The sequence below is a fragment of the Arachis stenosperma genome, chromosome 5 (assembly GCF_014773155.1).
Source record: "Arachis stenosperma cultivar V10309 chromosome 5, arast.V10309.gnm1.PFL2, whole genome shotgun sequence".
NCBI classification, from domain to species: domain Eukaryota; kingdom Viridiplantae; phylum Streptophyta; class Magnoliopsida; order Fabales; family Fabaceae; genus Arachis; species Arachis stenosperma.
The window spans coordinates 141,484,342-141,501,781 of NC_080381.1; the positions used below are offsets into that span (position 1 = coordinate 141,484,342).

General features: G+C 35.8%; 4 protein-coding genes across 5 annotated transcripts; 2 read left to right on the top strand and 2 right to left on the bottom strand.

Moving 5' to 3' along the window:
- LOC130983169 (uncharacterized) lies at window positions 1–3,338 on the top strand. Its single transcript, XM_057907355.1, has 6 exons — window positions 1–195; window positions 441–511; window positions 800–905; window positions 1,321–1,453; window positions 1,920–2,072; window positions 2,809–3,338. Exons 1-6 carry the CDS (start codon window positions 119–121, stop codon window positions 2,833–2,835), a joined length of 567 nt encoding a protein of 188 aa, XP_057763338.1. The 5' UTR covers window positions 1–118; the 3' UTR covers window positions 2,836–3,338.
- A 933-nt stretch (window positions 3,339–4,271) lies between these two features.
- LOC130982769 (uncharacterized) lies at window positions 4,272–7,600 on the bottom strand. Its single transcript, XM_057906854.1, has 9 exons — window positions 7,210–7,600; window positions 6,982–7,126; window positions 6,778–6,905; window positions 6,611–6,682; window positions 6,099–6,228; window positions 5,901–6,007; window positions 5,513–5,554; window positions 4,835–5,047; window positions 4,272–4,625 (listed from the first exon to the last, which is right to left on the bottom strand). Exons 1-9 carry the CDS (start codon window positions 7,429–7,431, stop codon window positions 4,557–4,559), a joined length of 1,128 nt encoding a protein of 375 aa, XP_057762837.1. The 5' UTR covers window positions 7,432–7,600; the 3' UTR covers window positions 4,272–4,556.
- Window positions 7,601–7,740: 140 nt separating this feature from the next.
- LOC130982768 (DNA mismatch repair protein MLH1) lies at window positions 7,741–15,182 on the top strand. 2 transcript variants are annotated; one of them, XM_057906852.1, is made up of 15 exons: window positions 7,741–8,086; window positions 8,166–8,411; window positions 8,626–8,760; window positions 8,868–9,078; window positions 9,798–9,946; window positions 10,197–10,295; window positions 10,600–10,693; window positions 10,783–10,918; window positions 11,590–11,684; window positions 11,771–11,879; window positions 12,158–12,323; window positions 12,490–12,651; window positions 12,987–13,155; window positions 14,053–14,213; window positions 14,639–15,182. In XM_057906852.1, the coding sequence occupies exons 1-15, from the start codon at window positions 7,832–7,834 to the stop codon at window positions 14,681–14,683; spliced, it is 2,232 nt and encodes a 743-aa protein (XP_057762835.1). In that variant the 5' UTR covers window positions 7,741–7,831; the 3' UTR covers window positions 14,684–15,182. The 2 variants fall into 2 exon arrangements, with proteins under 2 accessions (XP_057762835.1, XP_057762836.1); XM_057906853.1 differs by having other exon boundaries at window positions 10,600–10,666.
- A 275-nt stretch (window positions 15,183–15,457) lies between these two features.
- Window positions 15,458–16,489, bottom strand: LOC130982770 (uncharacterized). The gene is made up of 3 exons (XM_057906855.1): window positions 15,913–16,489; window positions 15,775–15,826; window positions 15,458–15,701 (listed from the first exon to the last, which is right to left on the bottom strand). The coding sequence occupies exons 1-3, from the start codon at window positions 16,309–16,311 to the stop codon at window positions 15,589–15,591; spliced, it is 564 nt and encodes a 187-aa protein (XP_057762838.1). The 5' UTR covers window positions 16,312–16,489; the 3' UTR covers window positions 15,458–15,588.
- Between the last annotated feature and the right edge of the window lie 951 nt (window positions 16,490–17,440).

Here is a 17,440-nt window from a genome sequence, read left to right on the forward strand (position 1 = left end):
GAAAAAGAAAAAATTGTCTTATTCCTCTCTCTAACATTTTGGTGTGTATTGGAGCTGGGGTTTCCAATCCCGTGGCTCATCAAACTTCAAACCTCAAAGTTGAAATCTTTGGGCGAATATGGCGACTGGGAAGACGGGAATAACCAGTTGGTTCCAGAAGAAGATCACCGATCCTCTTATCTCGATTCTCCGAAGGTTCTGTTTCAAACTTATCTCCCTTTCTCGGCTCTGATCTGCTATTTATTTTTTGTGCATATGTAATCACTAGACGAGATCTGCTTCTGAATTTAAGAGAGAGATCCTTCAGTGTTGATGACTATTCTTCACTCCAATCACAGAATAATCTGTGTTGAATATTGGTTATGCTAAGACGTTTCTGAAATGGAAATCTTTATCGGTTCATAGTGTCTGAATTTCTTCTCGGGGCTGTTTGTTTACAGAGGTGCTGAGCCCAGTCAGCTGGCTTTCTCTGCTGCTCTTGGAATTACATTGGGAGTATTTCCTATATGTGGTATTTCTAATTAACCTACCTGCAATTCAAGTCTTAGAATAAGCTGATTTAATTAAAGAGGAATGCCAGGGCCATCAGAATTTATTGTTTTTGGCCCTCATTTAGCCATTAATATTTAAAAGTGTGAGCTAAAGTATGTTGTTGGATTACTAGACTAAAAGGAATTGGATTGATTGCTAAAAGTGATGGCCAAAAATAATAAATCTGATGAGTGATGACCCTCTAGCATTTCTCTTAATTAAATTGTTGCCTACATTTTGTTAGACATCCTAATCTTTTTTCTAATAGGTGTCACTGTATTCCTCTGTGGGATCGTTATTGCATTGCTTGGCTCAAATTGCCATGCCCCAACTGTCATGCTTGCAAACTTCATTGCAACTCCAGTAGAGCTGAGGTATGCTGCATTCAATTCTAATATCTATTTGCATCCGCATTCCAGTGCCATGGTGAATCATTGTATTTGTATTTTGTTGTTCATGTGGTTGTTAGTAGAACCCAATAGTTTTGATTGATTTATGTGGTTGACTCTACCAACTGGGAACCCAGTGCTTTAGGAGTGATTAGTGGTTACTAGTGAGAAATTCAAGTTTACACTCCCTATCTATTTTGGATTAGTTTTATATTATAAGAAACATATATGTTGTTAGCCTTAAAACCAATGAAAAATGGCTGGGATACTTCTAATGTTGCTTGTATGCCTTCCCCCATTATGTCATGTGATGGATGTTTATTTTTGTAGTTTCTTATACATGCGGTTTTATCTTGATTCTATTATAGTGAGAATTATGGATATTCATTTGGCATTTCAGTCTCATTGTACCATTTTTACGCTTTGGTGAATTCATCTGTGGTGGACCTCATTTCACTTTAACATCTGATGCTTTGAAGAAAGTTCTTACTGGCAGAGCTTCACATGAAGTCCTATTAAGTATTGCTCATGCGGTAGGTACCACCATATCCTTCTCTTTGGTATCTGTCTCAAGAAGACTAATAGTGGTTTATTTGCTTAATATATCAATTTCGGTCCTGTTTTTCAGAATATGATTGTGATATCCATTTTACATTAGTTGAACTGAGCTATATTACGAAAATGAATGGAGCTAATAGTGGGATGGATGCTTGAAATTCATATTATAATTGTTAATCATGCGGAGAGTTGGGCTGCTTGTATTGTCTCCGTTGAAATATTAAAACAATCATTGCTAATGTTATCATAATCACTTATGATATAGTACGATATTCTGTTTTACTAGCTTGTCAAATGAATTCATGTTTTTCTATTCACAATGAATTCCTCTCTGCTTGAGTTGCACTATGATTTCTGCGTGATCCAACCTTCATTTCATTTTCAAAATTAAAATATTGATGACATATTAATAGTTATTTGTTTGTCGAAAACCTTTCCCAGCTATTAGGGTGGTTAGCTGCATCACCTGTTATTTTGGGAGCCCTATACATAGCACTTGTACCATGCTTCAAAGTTCTGGTCCAGAAGTTCTCATCTGTTCCTTCAAGTCCAAAGAAGCCGCTCCTCCGTCCACACTCAGAAGTTAGGCTGAAGGTAAGGGATGTCTGACAAAATAGTAACAAGGTCATAGTAACTTTTTCCACTCAATTACAGTTATAAGCCATTCATATGTTCTTTCTTGATGAATTGAATTGTACATAATAATGCACAAATAATTAGAACTGTTTATATTATAATGCTAAGGTTGATGCTATTTTAAAGCATGTGGTTAACTTGCACTTGCACTGGAGAAAAATATGGGAAAGGTTGGTAGAGAGAGAAAAATTTATAGGTCGAAAGTAACAGGGCTTTCAAATTCTTCAGGTAGAAGGGTTTTGTAGGTTGTGGATAGCATTATTAGTGCCCATAAAATACCAACCATAAAAGCAGGTGTCCTTTTACCCTTTCTAAGGGTAAGATTCGGTATTCTTACTTGGATTTCTCCATATCATCTTAAAATATTCTCTCCACTTAGTGGGACAAGGCTTTGTTGTTGTTGTTGTTGTATCTTAAAATATTCTCTAATTATTTTTACTTTCTTTTTAAAAAGATATTAAATATCTTGTATGTTATTGGAAACTTGAATATTTTTTTTAATGCAAAACAGTTAGTTCCTTTTAATAATTAGAAGTATAGAAGCAGATGTATTCGCTTTCGCTACGATCAAAATCGTCCATGGCAGTGTTCTCACTTCTCAGAGTGACAATGTTCTCTATTATCTGTGTTGTTCTCAACATGACATCTTATGGAAGCTTTTAATCTAATGGTTCCTCTATATTAATATATACAGGAGATTGAGCAAGACAAAGGCGAATGAGTTTAAAGCCGTCAGTGTTTCATTGATATGCTAGGGCCTATACTTGCATTCCTCCAAGATTAAGAACAATAAAATGAAGTCTTGTAGAATAAATAAGTCTTAACCAAATTAAATCCATCAAAAGAGGATAATTGTTTGGAGAGGAAACTCTTTTTTGGAGTACAAGTTAAGATAAATTTGTTTATTCTAGTTTTGATGTACAGTGAATAGTGATATAGGCTATTAGAACTTGTGTCACATTACGCGCTCTCACTACCCTAATTCGGGTAATAGAGAGTACATATAGTTAATTGATTCCCTTCGTTACTATTCCACAGGCGAATACATTTGTAAATCACATCAATTAGGTCCTTATGGGACACATATATGGCAATTGGCAGAGATCCAGAAAGCATCTTCAGACAGCATACACCATAAAATAGATGGACCAAAACCTTACTACTTGCTAATGTTCGGGGAGACCAAAGGCCACTTAAGATATAATGTAGAATATAATCAAAAGTCAAAACAAATCTTAAATGGCACTTATTATATATCCACGCAAAGTATAAATGGTCAAAACGGTATTTTAAATTTGGATCAAGATTCTCTAAAGTGAAGATGGTAAAGTAATAAAATGAAAAATTAATCACTCTTAAATTAAGATAATGATATACATATTTTATGGAAATTATAAAAATAATAGTGATTACTTTTTCACTTTATCACTCTGCTAATTTTCATTTTAAAGGATTCAAATTCTTTAAATTTTATCCGATAGTTGATTTTCTAAATTTTCATTTAATTAAACCACCTGTTTCTCCTCTTCTTACATTGAATTGGTTTTTGTATTTTTCGTCTTTCCTTTAAATTTCTGTTTCATTCAAGTGTAGGGATTTTAAAAAAAGCTATAATTTTTAGAAACTAAACTTATTTGTGTGAGTTTTTAATATATTCTAAAATTGTATATCAAAATTTGTAGGATTTAAAATTCTACATTAGGTTTAAAATATAGCCATAACTTTGTGAGAGTTCCAACTCCCCGCCCCAAACAAGTTTAGAATTTAGATAAATAAAAATTAACTATGTTAGGTATATACTAAAATAATAAAATTAACCACTAAGTATAAAATATATATTAGAATACAAAATACACATTGAAATGAATTAAACAACTCATGTATTTATATATAAATACATAGTGACTAATTTTAGTGGTTACTTTTAATATACAAATAATATTTTTAATAAAAATAATATGTGCACACAAAAAAAAATCACTAAACACGCACACACACATACATACATGAATTATTTAATTTATTTTTAATATGTATTTTATATTTCAATACATATTTTATACAAGTGATTGATATAGTAACTAATTTTTAGTGTATATATAATATAATTGTCAAATAAAACCCTCCCCACAGAAAAACAAAGTTTAGACAGAAAAGTAAGGAAGAATATGATTGATAATTTGATTGAATGAAAATTTGAAGAATCAATTTAATTAACGAGTAAAATTTGAAAAAATACTTTGACAATGTATTTCCCCACAACCAAATGTTGAAGAACGGTTGGTTCACTATAACAATAAAAGATCAACTAATGTCCAACACCAAATCACTAACTAGTCTCAGTTTTCTTATTTCATTATACAATACAATTTTGAAAGTGCCTCGACACCTCAAATTAACCTATTTGTGAAATAAGTAAATTGAAGACCAGTTTGCCGTAATTCAGTTGACTATCTCTATCCCTGTCAGAGGCTGCCCAGCATGAAGTTGAAGAACGACGTCACCGACAGCCTGCGCCAGATCAATTGGCATGAAAAGTTATGATTTTCACAGTACAAGTTTTCCTGCTTACTCTCTCTTTCTTCCTCTAATGATAATAAATTATAATGGAATGTAATGGTTAGTGTGATCTAGAACAGTAATGTAAAACACAAAACAATTCCCAACGCAGCTAAAATGACTTGTTACTGATCCAAGTCCAGATAATTGTGGAGACGTACCTTAGCCATGGTTCTATAAGAATGTTCAGTAACGCCAGCAACATGAGGAGTCATGATAACATTCTTAAATTTCAATATCTGATCATCAGGGTTGAATGGCTCATTCCAGGCAACATCAGTTCCTAGCCCTCCCAAATGGCCTGATTCAAGATGTTTGATCACAGCCTCATAGTCCATAAGACCGCCTCTAGCAATATTCACCAAAAGGGCACCCTACAATTATTAAATTGTATCATAATAGCCAGATATTAATGCATCAAATGCTAGATATACTTAAATCAGATGCTATTTTTCTTGCCTTTTCTCATTTATGGTACAAATTGATGATGCTACAGCAGGTGAACGCAATAATGGATTCACAATGAAACAAGAAGCAAAAGCTCTTGTTTCAGATGTTAGGACTCTTCTAGCTGAGCAAGTTCAGCAGTACATATAATATATTATCTAACCTATATGAAATAAATATCCAATTCTGCAACCATATCTTCCCATAGTACATCCTCTAATCTCTCAAGTTAGTATTTGTCTCCCATCTCTCTTTCAAGAATAAGATCGTCAACAAGAATTAACAATCAATTACAGACAAACTATTCTTTCTACTTAAGTGCATAATGAGCTGATCTAGCATATGAAGAGAAGTAAACAAACTACACAAGTTCATCTCCAATGGTGACAAACCTTTTTCATGGAAGATATGAAATCATTGTTTATAATACCAGCCTGTAAAACAAAATCACATCCATGTCAATAAGTATCTAAACATTTATTAACTGAATCCAGGGTCCAAGACGGTATATTTACTACTAAAGAAAGGTATAATAACAATCTCTGTTAAAATAACCAAGGATCAAGGAAGATAGGACAGAACACGAATAAGAGTGCCTGTTTACCAACTTAAAATATCATGTACCACCAAGAAAAACTTTCAGACATTTGAACCAACCATCTAATGTTCTAAAAACATTTTCACAGACTTCTTATACCTATAGTGAAATAAAAAGTGGAAGAAAACAAGCAAAAAGTAACAGAAATAATTAACAATGAAGGACTGGATAAAGCCACAAACCGTTTCGCTGTTTAAATGTAAGCAGCAAACGATGATGTCAGCTTTCCTCACAAACTCGTACATATCTTCATGATTAACCCTCTCATCAACAAGATCATCCACATTACCTTCAACAAAATAATATGGAACACATCATGATATAGAAGAACAAACTAGGATTGTTTATTATGTACTAGTAATAATCCACAGCAATCGTACTTCTGATTAATTTGCTAGGGTGCTGGGTGCATGAAGTCCAACTCCGCTTTGTGGCAATTACTTTTACACCAAATGGTCGCAATCGATGTGCCAAATCCATTCCAATGTTTCCAAATCCCAAAATGAATATCTACATTATCATGAAGTTTAGATTTCCACAAACAGTATATTCGATGATTGCTAAAACTACAGTCACACCAAGCAAGATATACAGATATGGAAAGTGAAAATATATTATCTTCATGATTTATCTACACATGATACACACTTCTGTCATTTGACAATATGACAATAGTATCAATTATATATTTTCCCAAGCAACCTATCAAATTATATAATTTATTTAGAGAGAAACAGTAGACAGTAGACACTTAATTTTAACAATATGCACTAATGATGTCACCAGAAAGAAAAACAATATTCCATATAATGCAGGTAACGAGAAAAGAAGATAGCAAGTCCAAGGCATACAAAGATTTATTTGTCTTAAAGAGAAGAATCAATATACTAACTGTTTTCCCAAGTAAGGTTTCAGTAATTGGCTCTCCAAGCTTCCTCTGTTGTATGGAAATTTGCAGTTCATTCTGCAAGAAGAATATTTTTTGGCTCCAAAAGATTAAACAGCCTTTTGATCAAAACAGGAGGGAACTTTTAGTTTTCAAAATGGAAGGTGGCATACTTGCTTTCGGAGGAGACCCAACATTAAATATATGGCCATTTCTGCGCATGAAGCAGAATTTCCTGTAGCATGACTTTGGATCCTAGCAACTTTGATTCCGTGCTTGGTGGCAGCTTCAACATCAACGCCTAGCTTGTTGAAATAGGTGAGTAAAGGGGGTTGAAGCACGGAGAGAGTAAATTGGGGAAGTAGAGAAAGTAGTACCTTCGATACCAACACCATACTGCATTATAAGCTGCATCCGAGCTGCACGAGAAATAATATGTGAATCAAGCTTCATGCTTTTAACTATGCAGACGTGATAGTTGGGAATTGCTTGGGGCACATGTTCGAGAGGGAGAACATCAACCTACATAGATATTACTATTAAGATATACAGTAGTAGTAGTAGTATTATATGAGATGAATAAAGGAAGGTATCGTAGGAGCGACCTTGATAAATGAATGGCTCTGCAAATATTGTGTCGTATATTCATGGGAAGCAGGGAAATGGGGTCCGCAAAAGAGAACACGAGTGATGCGTTGTTCCCCAGCAGCAGAAGCGTTGGTGTCCATGGGAGGAGTGTGATGACGATGGCGATGGCGCGGTCGCGTGAGCAGTGAGGCCAATTCGCAGCGGATACACGACCTCACCCTCCACGTGCTACTCTGCATCAATATCGATATCGATCCCAAACTATCTTGATATTAATATCAAATTCTTCAACATGAATCTTAGCTTAGGGCTCCTTTATTTCCAGTAAGGAACTTGACTATAATATAATATTTGAATTGAATAATGCTGCTGTTAATCTGTTATGTGTCCTCCGGCGGCGCACTGCACACAAAAATTATATTTGTACTAATTAAGTTAAATATATTGTCTACAAGAGCCATATGGGTTTACAACTAACGGGCCGGGCCAGGCCCTAACCTAAGTTACAACTTCTGAAGCCAAGAACTATATATATACAAGAACGGTACAATTATTCCCTCCAAAATAAAAGCAGTGAGGGCGCTAGTATTGAGGAACAACCAGTAACCCTTGTCACGTCAGTTGCGAGTGTCGATAGACATGGAGATTGAACACGAAGAATCACCGGTACCACTACCAGAAGAAGAAGAAGCGAAGGAGCCACCGAGAATCCAGCGGCTGAGCGAGTCAGTGGTGAACCGAATAGCGGCGGGGGAGGTTATCCAGCGTCCTGTTTCTGCAGTGAAGGAGCTGGTCGAGAACAGCCTCGACGCCCACTCCACCTCCATCAACCTCCTCGTGAAGGACGGCGGCCTCAAGCTCATCCAAGTCTCCGACGACGGCCACGGAATCAGAGTATCTCCCTCCCTCTCTCTAATCCAATTTACTAACTAATGTATCAGTCACAACAAAAATGAATTGCTTAACTTGTTAGTTGGAGGACCTGCCAATATTGTGCGAGAGGCACACGACCTCCAAGTTATCTGCGTTCGAGGACTTGCAGTCCATAAAGTCCATGGGCTTCCGCGGAGAGGCCCTCGCTAGCATGACCTACGTCGCCCATGTCACCGTCACCACCATCACCAAAGGCCAGCTGCATGGTTACAGGGTCTCCTATAGAGATGGTCTCATGGAGAATGAACCCAGGCCTTGTGCCGCCGTTAAAGGAACACAGATTATGGTACTCCCAATTCCCATCCTTCTTTCTTTTCCCCCTCAACTTCACTGAGCCTTTTATATCAGTTTTCCTTCAACTTTTGAATGTTGTTGCATGTAAACACGGTATTTTCTACAATATTTGATATTAATAGTTCATTCCTCAATGTTAACAGTCAACGTGCAGATTTCACTAAACTATTTGTAATTTTAATTGATGTTTGCGCTTGTGTTATTAGGTGGAGAATCTTTTCTACAACATGGCTGCAAGGAGGAAGACATTACAAAACGCTTCTGATGATTATTCTAAGATTGTCGACTTAATAAGTCGGTTTGCTATTCAGCACATTAATGTCAGTTTTTCTTGCAGAAAGGTTGGTCTTTACCGCCTTAGAACTAGAACTTATATACTGCAATCATCTAAGCCACATTGTAAGTTCCATATACTGTTTGTCAATGTATGTAATTCTTTTGCAATCAGCATGGAGCTACTAGAGCAGATGTCCACACAGTTGCCACATCTTCTAGACTTGATGCCATCAGATCCGTTTATGGCATCTCTGTTGCACGCAATCTGATGAAAATTGAAGCTTCAGACAACAATCCAGCTACTTCAATTTTTGAAATGCAGGGTTACATGTCCAATGCAAATTATGCTTCCAAGAAAATCACTATGGTGCTTTTTATCAATGGTATATGTTATCCATACAACATTAACTGGCGATTTTCAAAATTTTGAGGTGTTTATTGTTTTCAATAAACCCTCTTGTCATTAGCAGTATATGGTGCCAGAGAATTTGTTTCATTAGTTATCATGACATGATTCATTTGAGTCTCATGTTTTTTTTCCCTAATGAAAATACCCTTTTCTTTTGGGTCAAAATGAAAGGGAAAAATAAAGTGTCCTTTACCAGCTCATGTTTTCAACCCTAGACTGGATTAGTATACTAGATGAAGGGAAACTATTAAATGGTAAAGTTAATTGTTAGGTTAACTGGTCTACTTTGAATATCTGAAAAAATGCAAGTATGCATAACTGACAGAGGTATTTACGAAAGTAGCTACAGTCTGTGGGATATTTGGGCCGTTAATAGTATTTTCTTTAATATTTATGAAGTTTATATTTGCTAATAACATAATCTTATATTCAATTTACTATGAGTAAAATATAACTGGTTGCTCTGTCTTTTCTCTTTTGCTATATCTCACTTGTCCTCTCATCTCAGTGTGTTCTAGAAACTTGCACTATTCTGGAGAATATCAAAATTGAATCAGGGAGTTAATTTTATGTTATATATTACTAAGTTTTATTGCTGTGCATTTAAATTTCTTCTTTGGAAAATGTATTTGTATCTTCCATGAGCTACTTGTTTGTAGATTCTCATGAAATTGTTTGTATTCATGTTTTCAGATAGATTGGTTGAATGCTCAGCATTGAAGAGAGCTATTGAAATTGTTTATGCAGCAACATTGCCAAAAGCATCTAAACCTTTTATATATATTTCAATTGTTTTACCACCTGAAAATGTTGATGTCAATGTGCATCCGACAAAGAGAGAGGTAAAACTATCATTAATACTTTGTTTGTCCTAATTAATTAAAGTGTTCCATTTAATTAACTTTTGATGATGATAATATAAGCCTTCTGAACTGCACATGTTTCTCCACACCCATCCTTTGTTTTCCTCTCTTGGTTTCAATTTTTGATAATCTTTTACTTTAGTGTATTTCCGGTAAACGGTTATACTGTAGACCTACTGAAAACATGCAAATGAAACTTCATCATTTTCTTAATCATATTTCTGGATAGGTGAGCCTTTTAAACCAGGAAGTTATCATTGAGAAGATACAGTCAGTGATTGAATCAAGATTGAGGAGTTCCAATGAGACAAGGACATACCAAGAACAGGTATTTTTTAGCATATTGAATTTCATGCTTTCAACTGAAATTAGTGAAAGCAGGTGAAAGTCTTCTGTTTAATCCTCAAGCACTATGATTTGTAGTTATATTATGCCTACAGATTGCTTGGTTTATGCATTTGCAACTTGTCAATTTGGATTTTAATCCCCCCTTTAAAAAAATTGAAGTCATTCTTTAGATGAAGAATTATGATATGTCATGTATGCAGAGTCTGTCTTTTATTTATGTTTTATAAATTACAATCACTCAAAACCTTCATTTTCTTTGCATATTTTGCCTCATGTCTATGTAGACAGCTGATCAATGTTCTCTGTCTCATATTACTAGCAAGGAGGCTAAGCTCATCCCTTTGCCAATGGGTATAAGAAATTCTTCTTTCTTTTTAGGTTATCCTCTGCAACTGTCACTTTTTTTATAATTGATTGATTATCATCATCACCATTATTATTATTATTATTATTGTTATTCATGGTAGGTTCAAGATCACAGAAGGTTCCAGTGCATAAGTTGGTTAGAACAGATTCATTAGATCCTGCAGGAAGATTACATGCCTACATCCAAACCAAGCTTGATGGACATCTTGAAAAGAGAGCTACTTTGAATGCAGTAAGGTGATCCACATTTTCTTCTTGTACCTTTTCCAATATGTAGCAAGCTTCAAGCTAATACTTTGCCTTTAAATTGATTTCTAGATGCAGTGATTTCATAGTCCTTTCTTGATGTTTAACTTTCTTTGAACCCCTTAATCTGCATTTGTTTTTGGTAAATTTTATTACATTCTTTTAGGCTTTGCAGCATTTCATCATTTTATTTGAGCAGGGCCTATTTGCTACCCAAGTGTAGAATCTCAAAGTATCTAAAGTATAAACCTTATAAACTTGATACAACCATTTAGACAAGGATGGAAAGTGTGGGTGGGGGGTTCTATAAATAATAATAGTTAAATTGTCAAACTTAATTCCTTCCCTGCTTCCGCGTATTTGTGTTTAAAGTTTGTTATTTGATTTAGGCTTATTTTCATATTAACGACTTGTAGTTGAGTTTCTATATAATTGTTGAATATGTTTTCTTCTCTTTTTCTTAACATTCTTCTAAGTTCTATCGAATGCTTGGACTTGCAAGAATAATCAAAACCTCCTTAGATAATTGAATTGAGAGGAATATATAAGCTATGGGCTCTTGAATTTCCCCCTTCTCTTTCTGTCTCATATATAAAGCTTTTTAGTTTGAATTAGGTCCCAATCCTTCTATGTGACAAAGAAGTTGTGTTGTCCCTTCTTAGGAACTCAATTCGACAAAGAAGGAACCCGAAAGATTCTACAGATCTAACTAGCGTCCAACAGCTTCTTGATGATATCAATAGCAACTGTCACCCAAGTTTGTATCTACCTTACTCATATAATGACTCCATTTTGTGATGTATGTTGATGTAAAAAATGTTTCACTGGGTATCAACTTTATAGGCATGATGGACATTGTAAGGCACTGTACATATGTTGGAATGGCAGATGATGTTTTCGCTTTGCTGCAGCATAATACTCATCTTTATCTTGCTAATGTTGTAAACTTGAGGTAGGCATGTGTTTTTTTAAAGTATATGTTAAGTAACTTTTATAGCATATGAATGTTGAAACAAATTTGATTTAAGGTTTTCTTGTGAAACCCTTATAAAGTATGATTTGATATGTTTCCAGATTGTGATACATAGTTTTTGACCATGCTACTAGAGATTTACTAGTTTATGATCAATTAAGTCAGATATATAAAATTGTTTATGGGCCTTTACCTAATACTTTAAGCTCAAAGGGTCAAAGGGAGTGGTATTTGATGCTCTGTTTAATTATTTGCAGCAAAGAGCTTATGTATCAGCAAGTTCTTAGCCGTTTTGGCCAATTCAATGCTATACAACTAAGTGATCCAGCCCCCTTGAAAGACTTGATTATCTTGGCACTGAAGGAAGAGGATTTAGTTTCAGAATGTAATGATGATGACAACTTGAAGGAGAAGATTGCAGAAGTACACCCCCCCCCCCCCCCGCGCGCGCGCGCGCGGTGTTGGTTTTAGATCTGTGCCAGTTTTATGAATGCTACAATATATTGTGCAACCATATTTGCCTATCATAGTTCCCTATTGAATCCTTGTTGTTGATATAAATATGGGTATTTCTTTCCCTTTGCTTCAGATGAACACAGAACTGCTGAAACAAAAGGCTGAAATGCTGGACGAGTATTTTGGAATTCATATTGACAAACATGGAAACATTTCTAGACTTCCTGTGATACTTGACCAGTATACACCTGACATGGATCACATCCCTGAGTTTGCTCTTTGCTTAGGCAATGATGTAGGTTATAGCCCTTCCCCCTTCCTCCAAGTATCTCCTCTATTTTCACCTGTTTATGGAAAATTATCTTATTTCCTTTTCTCAGTATTTTCTGAACCATCAATATTATTATCAGCTGTTACTTCAGTTTATACAATCAAAAGATTGTAGCATCTATGAATTTGTTGTTTATTTTGATAACATTCTTTGTAATAAAGTGCATTCCTCTTCATCCTTTTGTTATTCCATTGAATTCATTGCCAGTTGAATGTAGTCGATAGTGTTTGTCGATCATATCTATTTTTTTTTCCTCACCAGAGCATGCTGAAACATTGTCATATATGTTTTCGCAATAGGTTAATTGGGAAGATGAAAGGAATTGCATTCAGGCAGTTGCGGCTGCTCTGGGAAATTTCTATGCAATGCATCCACCAATGTTACCCAATCCATCTGGCAAGGGTTTGCTTTTTTATAAGAAGAGGAAAATGCTCGATAGTTGTGCTGAGGGGAATACCTGTGATGTTGGTATGACTTCACACTTGTTCTTTCTGGATGACCCACGTCCACTGATGCTTTGTAATGTAAAGAAAAATAAAATCTGCTGAACAGTGTCTTTTGGACAACTGATTCCTTTTGGAAGTATTTGAGGTTTAAGTGGTTTCACATAGCAGTTGTTAAATCATATCAGCATGCAAATATGTGCCACATGACAATACTATCCCGCATTTTATACCTTGCATTTTCTTCCATGTCATGCATTATCATAGAACAAGGTCTCTTCTAACGAAGACCCAATATCCTCCTTGTAGAGTTTAGGTCTATAGGAGATGCTGACCATTAATAAATACCTTGATCAGTCTATATTTCGAGTCTTATACCATACTACTGTTTTAGGAGGCTTCTTTAGTTGGTGGTTATGATGAGCTTCCCTGCTTATCAGTTAGTGCTAGTTGGTAGATGACACAACACTTGACAGTCAGTATAAGAGCAATGTCTAGTTTGTTTACTTTCAAATAACCTAACTTCCTTACCGGCCTCCTATATCTGGGTCATAGGTGAACAAACAAAACAGCGAGGAGTGAAATATTGTTTTGATAAATGTTATTAGAGATTTATGTCCAAATGATCTTAGAGTTTGATATTTGTCACCCTCTGTTCAAATTGAAAATTTGATTACACCGGCCTTCACCCCATTTAAAATTCAGCCTAGTTCAAATTTTCTTTCAAATTCAATCTGGTTTAAAATTGCTGGTTCCTAATTGGGATTTGGGAAGAAAAAATGAAAGCTATCATTACAAAATAATCTTCTTAGGGAGGTGTCTTGTGAATTGTGATGTTGACATGGCTATGAATTTTATTCTTCCATTATTTGTGCAAGTTTCTGCTTATTTTTTTTTAAGCTCCAATCTACGTTGTGGTCAGGGAGTGACGTGATCAATGATAAAGTTGAGCAAGAACTGCTTTCTGAAGCTGAGACTGCATGGACACAGCGTGAATGGTCAATACAACATGTACTTTTTCCTTCCACGAGACTCTTTCTAAAACCACCTGTCTCTATGGCTACAGATGGAACCTTTGTTCGGGTAATGTACATACTTTTTTTTATTTAATAATTCAATAAATGATATCTATTGATCATCGTTAGCATTTACGCCATGCAAATTTCATCCTCCATAGGTCACTACCGCAAGAAGTATTTCCTTTTTTTTTTCATTTTAAAGAGCCACACAATGATACTTTTTATTAACTGAACAACAGATTTGTTTAGTGTTAATAATTTTATTTTGTATTTTTACTGATAAATTCATGTTTTAGAATTGAAAATATAACGTCATAATTGTTGTTGTGTGGCCTAATTTTCCTATTGGTTGAATGAGCCAAGAACTAATTATTGATAGATGATCTTTGTGATGTGAAGAAACGTACAATTCAATCTTAGAAAAGGAATTTCACTACTGCCATTATCTATTTCGTTTATTGATATTTTGTGTCTTTAAACTTTATGCAGGTAGCTTCATTGGAGAAACTGTACAAGATTTTTGAAAGATGCTAGGCAACCATATGGATTGTTGTTCTCTGCGATATCCTCTTCAATATTGTGCTCTTGTGAATATGTAACTATAGTATTCAGGGAGCTCGTCCCAAAGATTTCCTTGGTCTGGTGATTCTGAATCATGTTTCTTGTAAAGTACTTTCGAATGTAAAAGGCATTTTGAGAACAATTGAATTGGATGTGTTCTTGTGTATTACTTTCGTGTCATTGCAGCCAGCCAGCCAGCCACGAACGATTCTGATATCCTGCTTTGTGGTCATTCTTCGAGCAGCCAATCCTAATGTTGGATAAATACTTTCGGTTTTGTTATGCAGCCAACGTTTACCATTGAATTTTGTTGATATATATAAGGATTGACCAAGGATTCCTTTGTTTGAAGTAAGGAACTTTCTTAGAATGTAAAATGTAAATATAATATCCCATCACACACCGTGTAATGTACAAAAATCGATTGGCTTTGCTGAATGTGTCTCATTAATATACTCAGATTTTTAGATTATTCCCAAATCCCGATCAGTAACTTACTTCTATCAAGTATCGTGGATCAACGACATAATAGGTTGTAACCTGAAAGTAATTTGCAGTTCAGCTTTAGCGGGTCGTGAAATTGTAAGGGAACATATTTGGTCAGATGGAATGAAGGGAGAATTTGGGTGGATCGCCTCACAACTTCTAAATGTTGTGTGGGTTCGAATGAAACGATACTCCCAACAGGGTACGGAGGCTCTATATTCTATACTAGGAGAAATGCATTTCCAAGAGAAAATAAAAGTGTAAAGGAAGATGACGGTTTAACAAACGCAACAATGACTGAAATATGTGTTTGTTTTGTTTTGGTACACGAAATAAGCTTGCAGTATCACTATTTGAAATATGTACAGAAAGATGATGGAGGCAGGCAGCGATCAGGAACCACCGTGGCGGAGATAGAGTACTGATCTATAAAGGGCAGCGACGTGCAGGAAACAGATGAGCACAATGAGCAGATCATCCAAGAGTCCAACTATTCCTAATATCCCTGCCAGAAATGTGACATAATATAAATGACAGTTACTATCTACAAAACAGAAAGAAATAATTTCTTTTAATACCTTCTGGAATGATGTCTATAGGGCTGATGATGTACACAACACTTAGTATCATCTGCATAAACAAACAAGACTTGGCTTGAGATCAAGACCAGAAAATCGCATCGAATTTGGTAAAGAAGATACGATATGATACTTAACAGCAATGTAGACGCGAGCTCGAATGACAAGTGGAAGGGATCTGCGAGGATCGGAGAAGTCCCGGAGAAGCCGACGCAGTAGGAATGGAAGATCTTGCAATCGCTGAAGAAGCCCGCCCTCACGCTCACCGAACAAGCGATTGTATCTCTGGATCTTGTCAAGAGCGTTAGCAACCTCGGGGTCATGGCGGTGGCTGAGGGAGTCGTCGGTGGGGACGAGGAGAGTGATAGGACGGCGGCAGAGGGGGCACTTGCAGGGCTGCACGGCGGATCCGTGGTGCCAGACGAGCATGATGCAGTTGGCGCAGAACCAGTGACAGCAGTTGGATTGACACGGAGTGTTGAAGTTCCCATGGCACACCGAGCACATATCGTTCGCAGGAGGACCAGGACCCTCCATTCTCTCTTCTCTTCGCCTTCCCTTTCTTTTCCTACGCTACAACTTCAACCGCCTCTCCCCTTTCACCTAATTCCGATCCTTTCCAACAGTTTTCTTTATAATATTTCTTTCTTTTATACTTGGCCTGTTGGCCATTAGGCTTAGCTCATTTTCCTCCCGTCCTTCCTTGTGAACACTACGGATTTTTTTTTTCCCTTCAAAGTATGCTCATCTTAGGATTTTCTAAATTGTAATCTACTAACTAACTAATAGTAATAAGCCCATATTAACCAAGTTGGGTTGGTCTAGTGGTTAGTTCATTAGTCCGCTTAGTCCGCTTAAGTAAGTGTCGGGGGTTTGAATCCCGCCTTGTGTATGCAGTAACTCATTGTCCAGCAACAAACCCTTAAATGGAGCTCAGTACCGCGACGAATTAGTCCTTGACTTATTAGATTGGAGGATATGGTGCAAAACAAAAAAAATATGGCCTTATTTTTTTTTTTGGTTTCTCACGGTATCAAACTTTATTTAAGGGTTTGTCCCTAACGAGTTGAGTTGCTGAATCTTTCATTCAGTGGTAACTCTTGTACTCTACTTCCTAAGTGGAGACTCTACCATAACCTAAACCATATAATTCCTCTTATCACATCCGGTTGTGTATCCTCAACTCCCAAGTCCCAACCTTGAAAATTCAACATAGGCTCTTGCTATTTTCTTTACTCTTTTTTTGTTTTTTGCTAAATGGACAAAGCCATTATGGACTCTGTTTTTGTACATGACTGTCATTATGATATGTTTCGTTGTTGTTTATGTGGGCCTTTGTCTCGTATGTCGCATCTTACCCAAATGCATTGCTAAAATGGTGCAAAAATAGAAGGACGAACATATATAATGAATCCTCAAGTCAACGGCCAGGGGTGGAGCCTTGTTGATCGGAAGGGACAATGGCCCAAGTCCAAACTTTAATTTTTAATTATATAAAATTTTAGTTTAACATCATTTTAGTTGATCAACTGGTCAATTTATTTGTCGTTTAAATTTTGTATATACAATAATTCATTGATCAACGATAAATCTTTAAACAAAGTTTATAACAAAAACCAAAACAAATAGAATTTAAATTTGTGATAAATTAATCCTTGAACTACGA

What these genes read in the sequence shown, in the direction of transcription:
- LOC130982768 (XM_057906852.1), top strand. Translation starts at nt 7,832, where the DNA reads ATGGAGATTGAACACGAAGAATCACCGGTACCACTACCAGAAGAAGAA. An exon ending in ACGACGGCCACGGAATCAGA is followed by an intron (nt 8,087 to 8,165) that starts GTATCTCCCTCC and finishes TTAACTTGTTAG; the next exon opens with TTGGAGGACCTGCCAATATT. An exon ending in TTAAAGGAACACAGATTATG is followed by an intron (nt 8,412 to 8,625) that starts GTACTCCCAATT and finishes TTGTGTTATTAG; the next exon opens with GTGGAGAATCTTTTCTACAA.
- LOC130983169 (XM_057907355.1), top strand. Translation starts at nt 119, where the DNA reads ATGGCGACTGGGAAGACGGGAATAACCAGTTGGTTCCAGAAGAAGATC. An exon ending in CTTATCTCGATTCTCCGAAG is followed by an intron (nt 196 to 440) that starts GTTCTGTTTCAA and finishes GTTTGTTTACAG; the next exon opens with AGGTGCTGAGCCCAGTCAGC. An exon ending in ACTCAGAAGTTAGGCTGAAG is followed by an intron (nt 2,073 to 2,808) that starts GTAAGGGATGTC and finishes TAATATATACAG; the next exon opens with GAGATTGAGCAAGACAAAGG.
- LOC130982770 (XM_057906855.1), bottom strand. Translation starts at nt 16,311, where the DNA reads ATGGAGGGTCCTGGTCCTCCTGCGAACGATATGTGCTCGGTGTGCCAT. An exon ending in GAGCTCGCGTCTACATTGCT is followed by an intron (nt 15,827 to 15,912) that starts GTTAAGTATCAT and finishes TTGTTTATGCAG; the next exon opens with ATGATACTAAGTGTTGTGTA. An exon ending in TATAGACATCATTCCAGAAG is followed by an intron (nt 15,702 to 15,774) that starts GTATTAAAAGAA and finishes CATTTCTGGCAG; the next exon opens with GGATATTAGGAATAGTTGGA.
- LOC130982769 (XM_057906854.1), bottom strand. Translation starts at nt 7,431, where the DNA reads ATGCAGAGTAGCACGTGGAGGGTGAGGTCGTGTATCCGCTGCGAATTG. An exon ending in TGGGTCTCCTCCGAAAGCAA is followed by an intron (nt 6,683 to 6,777) that starts GTATGCCACCTT and finishes TTCTTCTTGCAG; the next exon opens with AATGAACTGCAAATTTCCAT. An exon ending in CCCTAGCAAATTAATCAGAA is followed by an intron (nt 6,008 to 6,098) that starts GTACGATTGCTG and finishes ATTTTGTTGAAG; the next exon opens with GTAATGTGGATGATCTTGTT.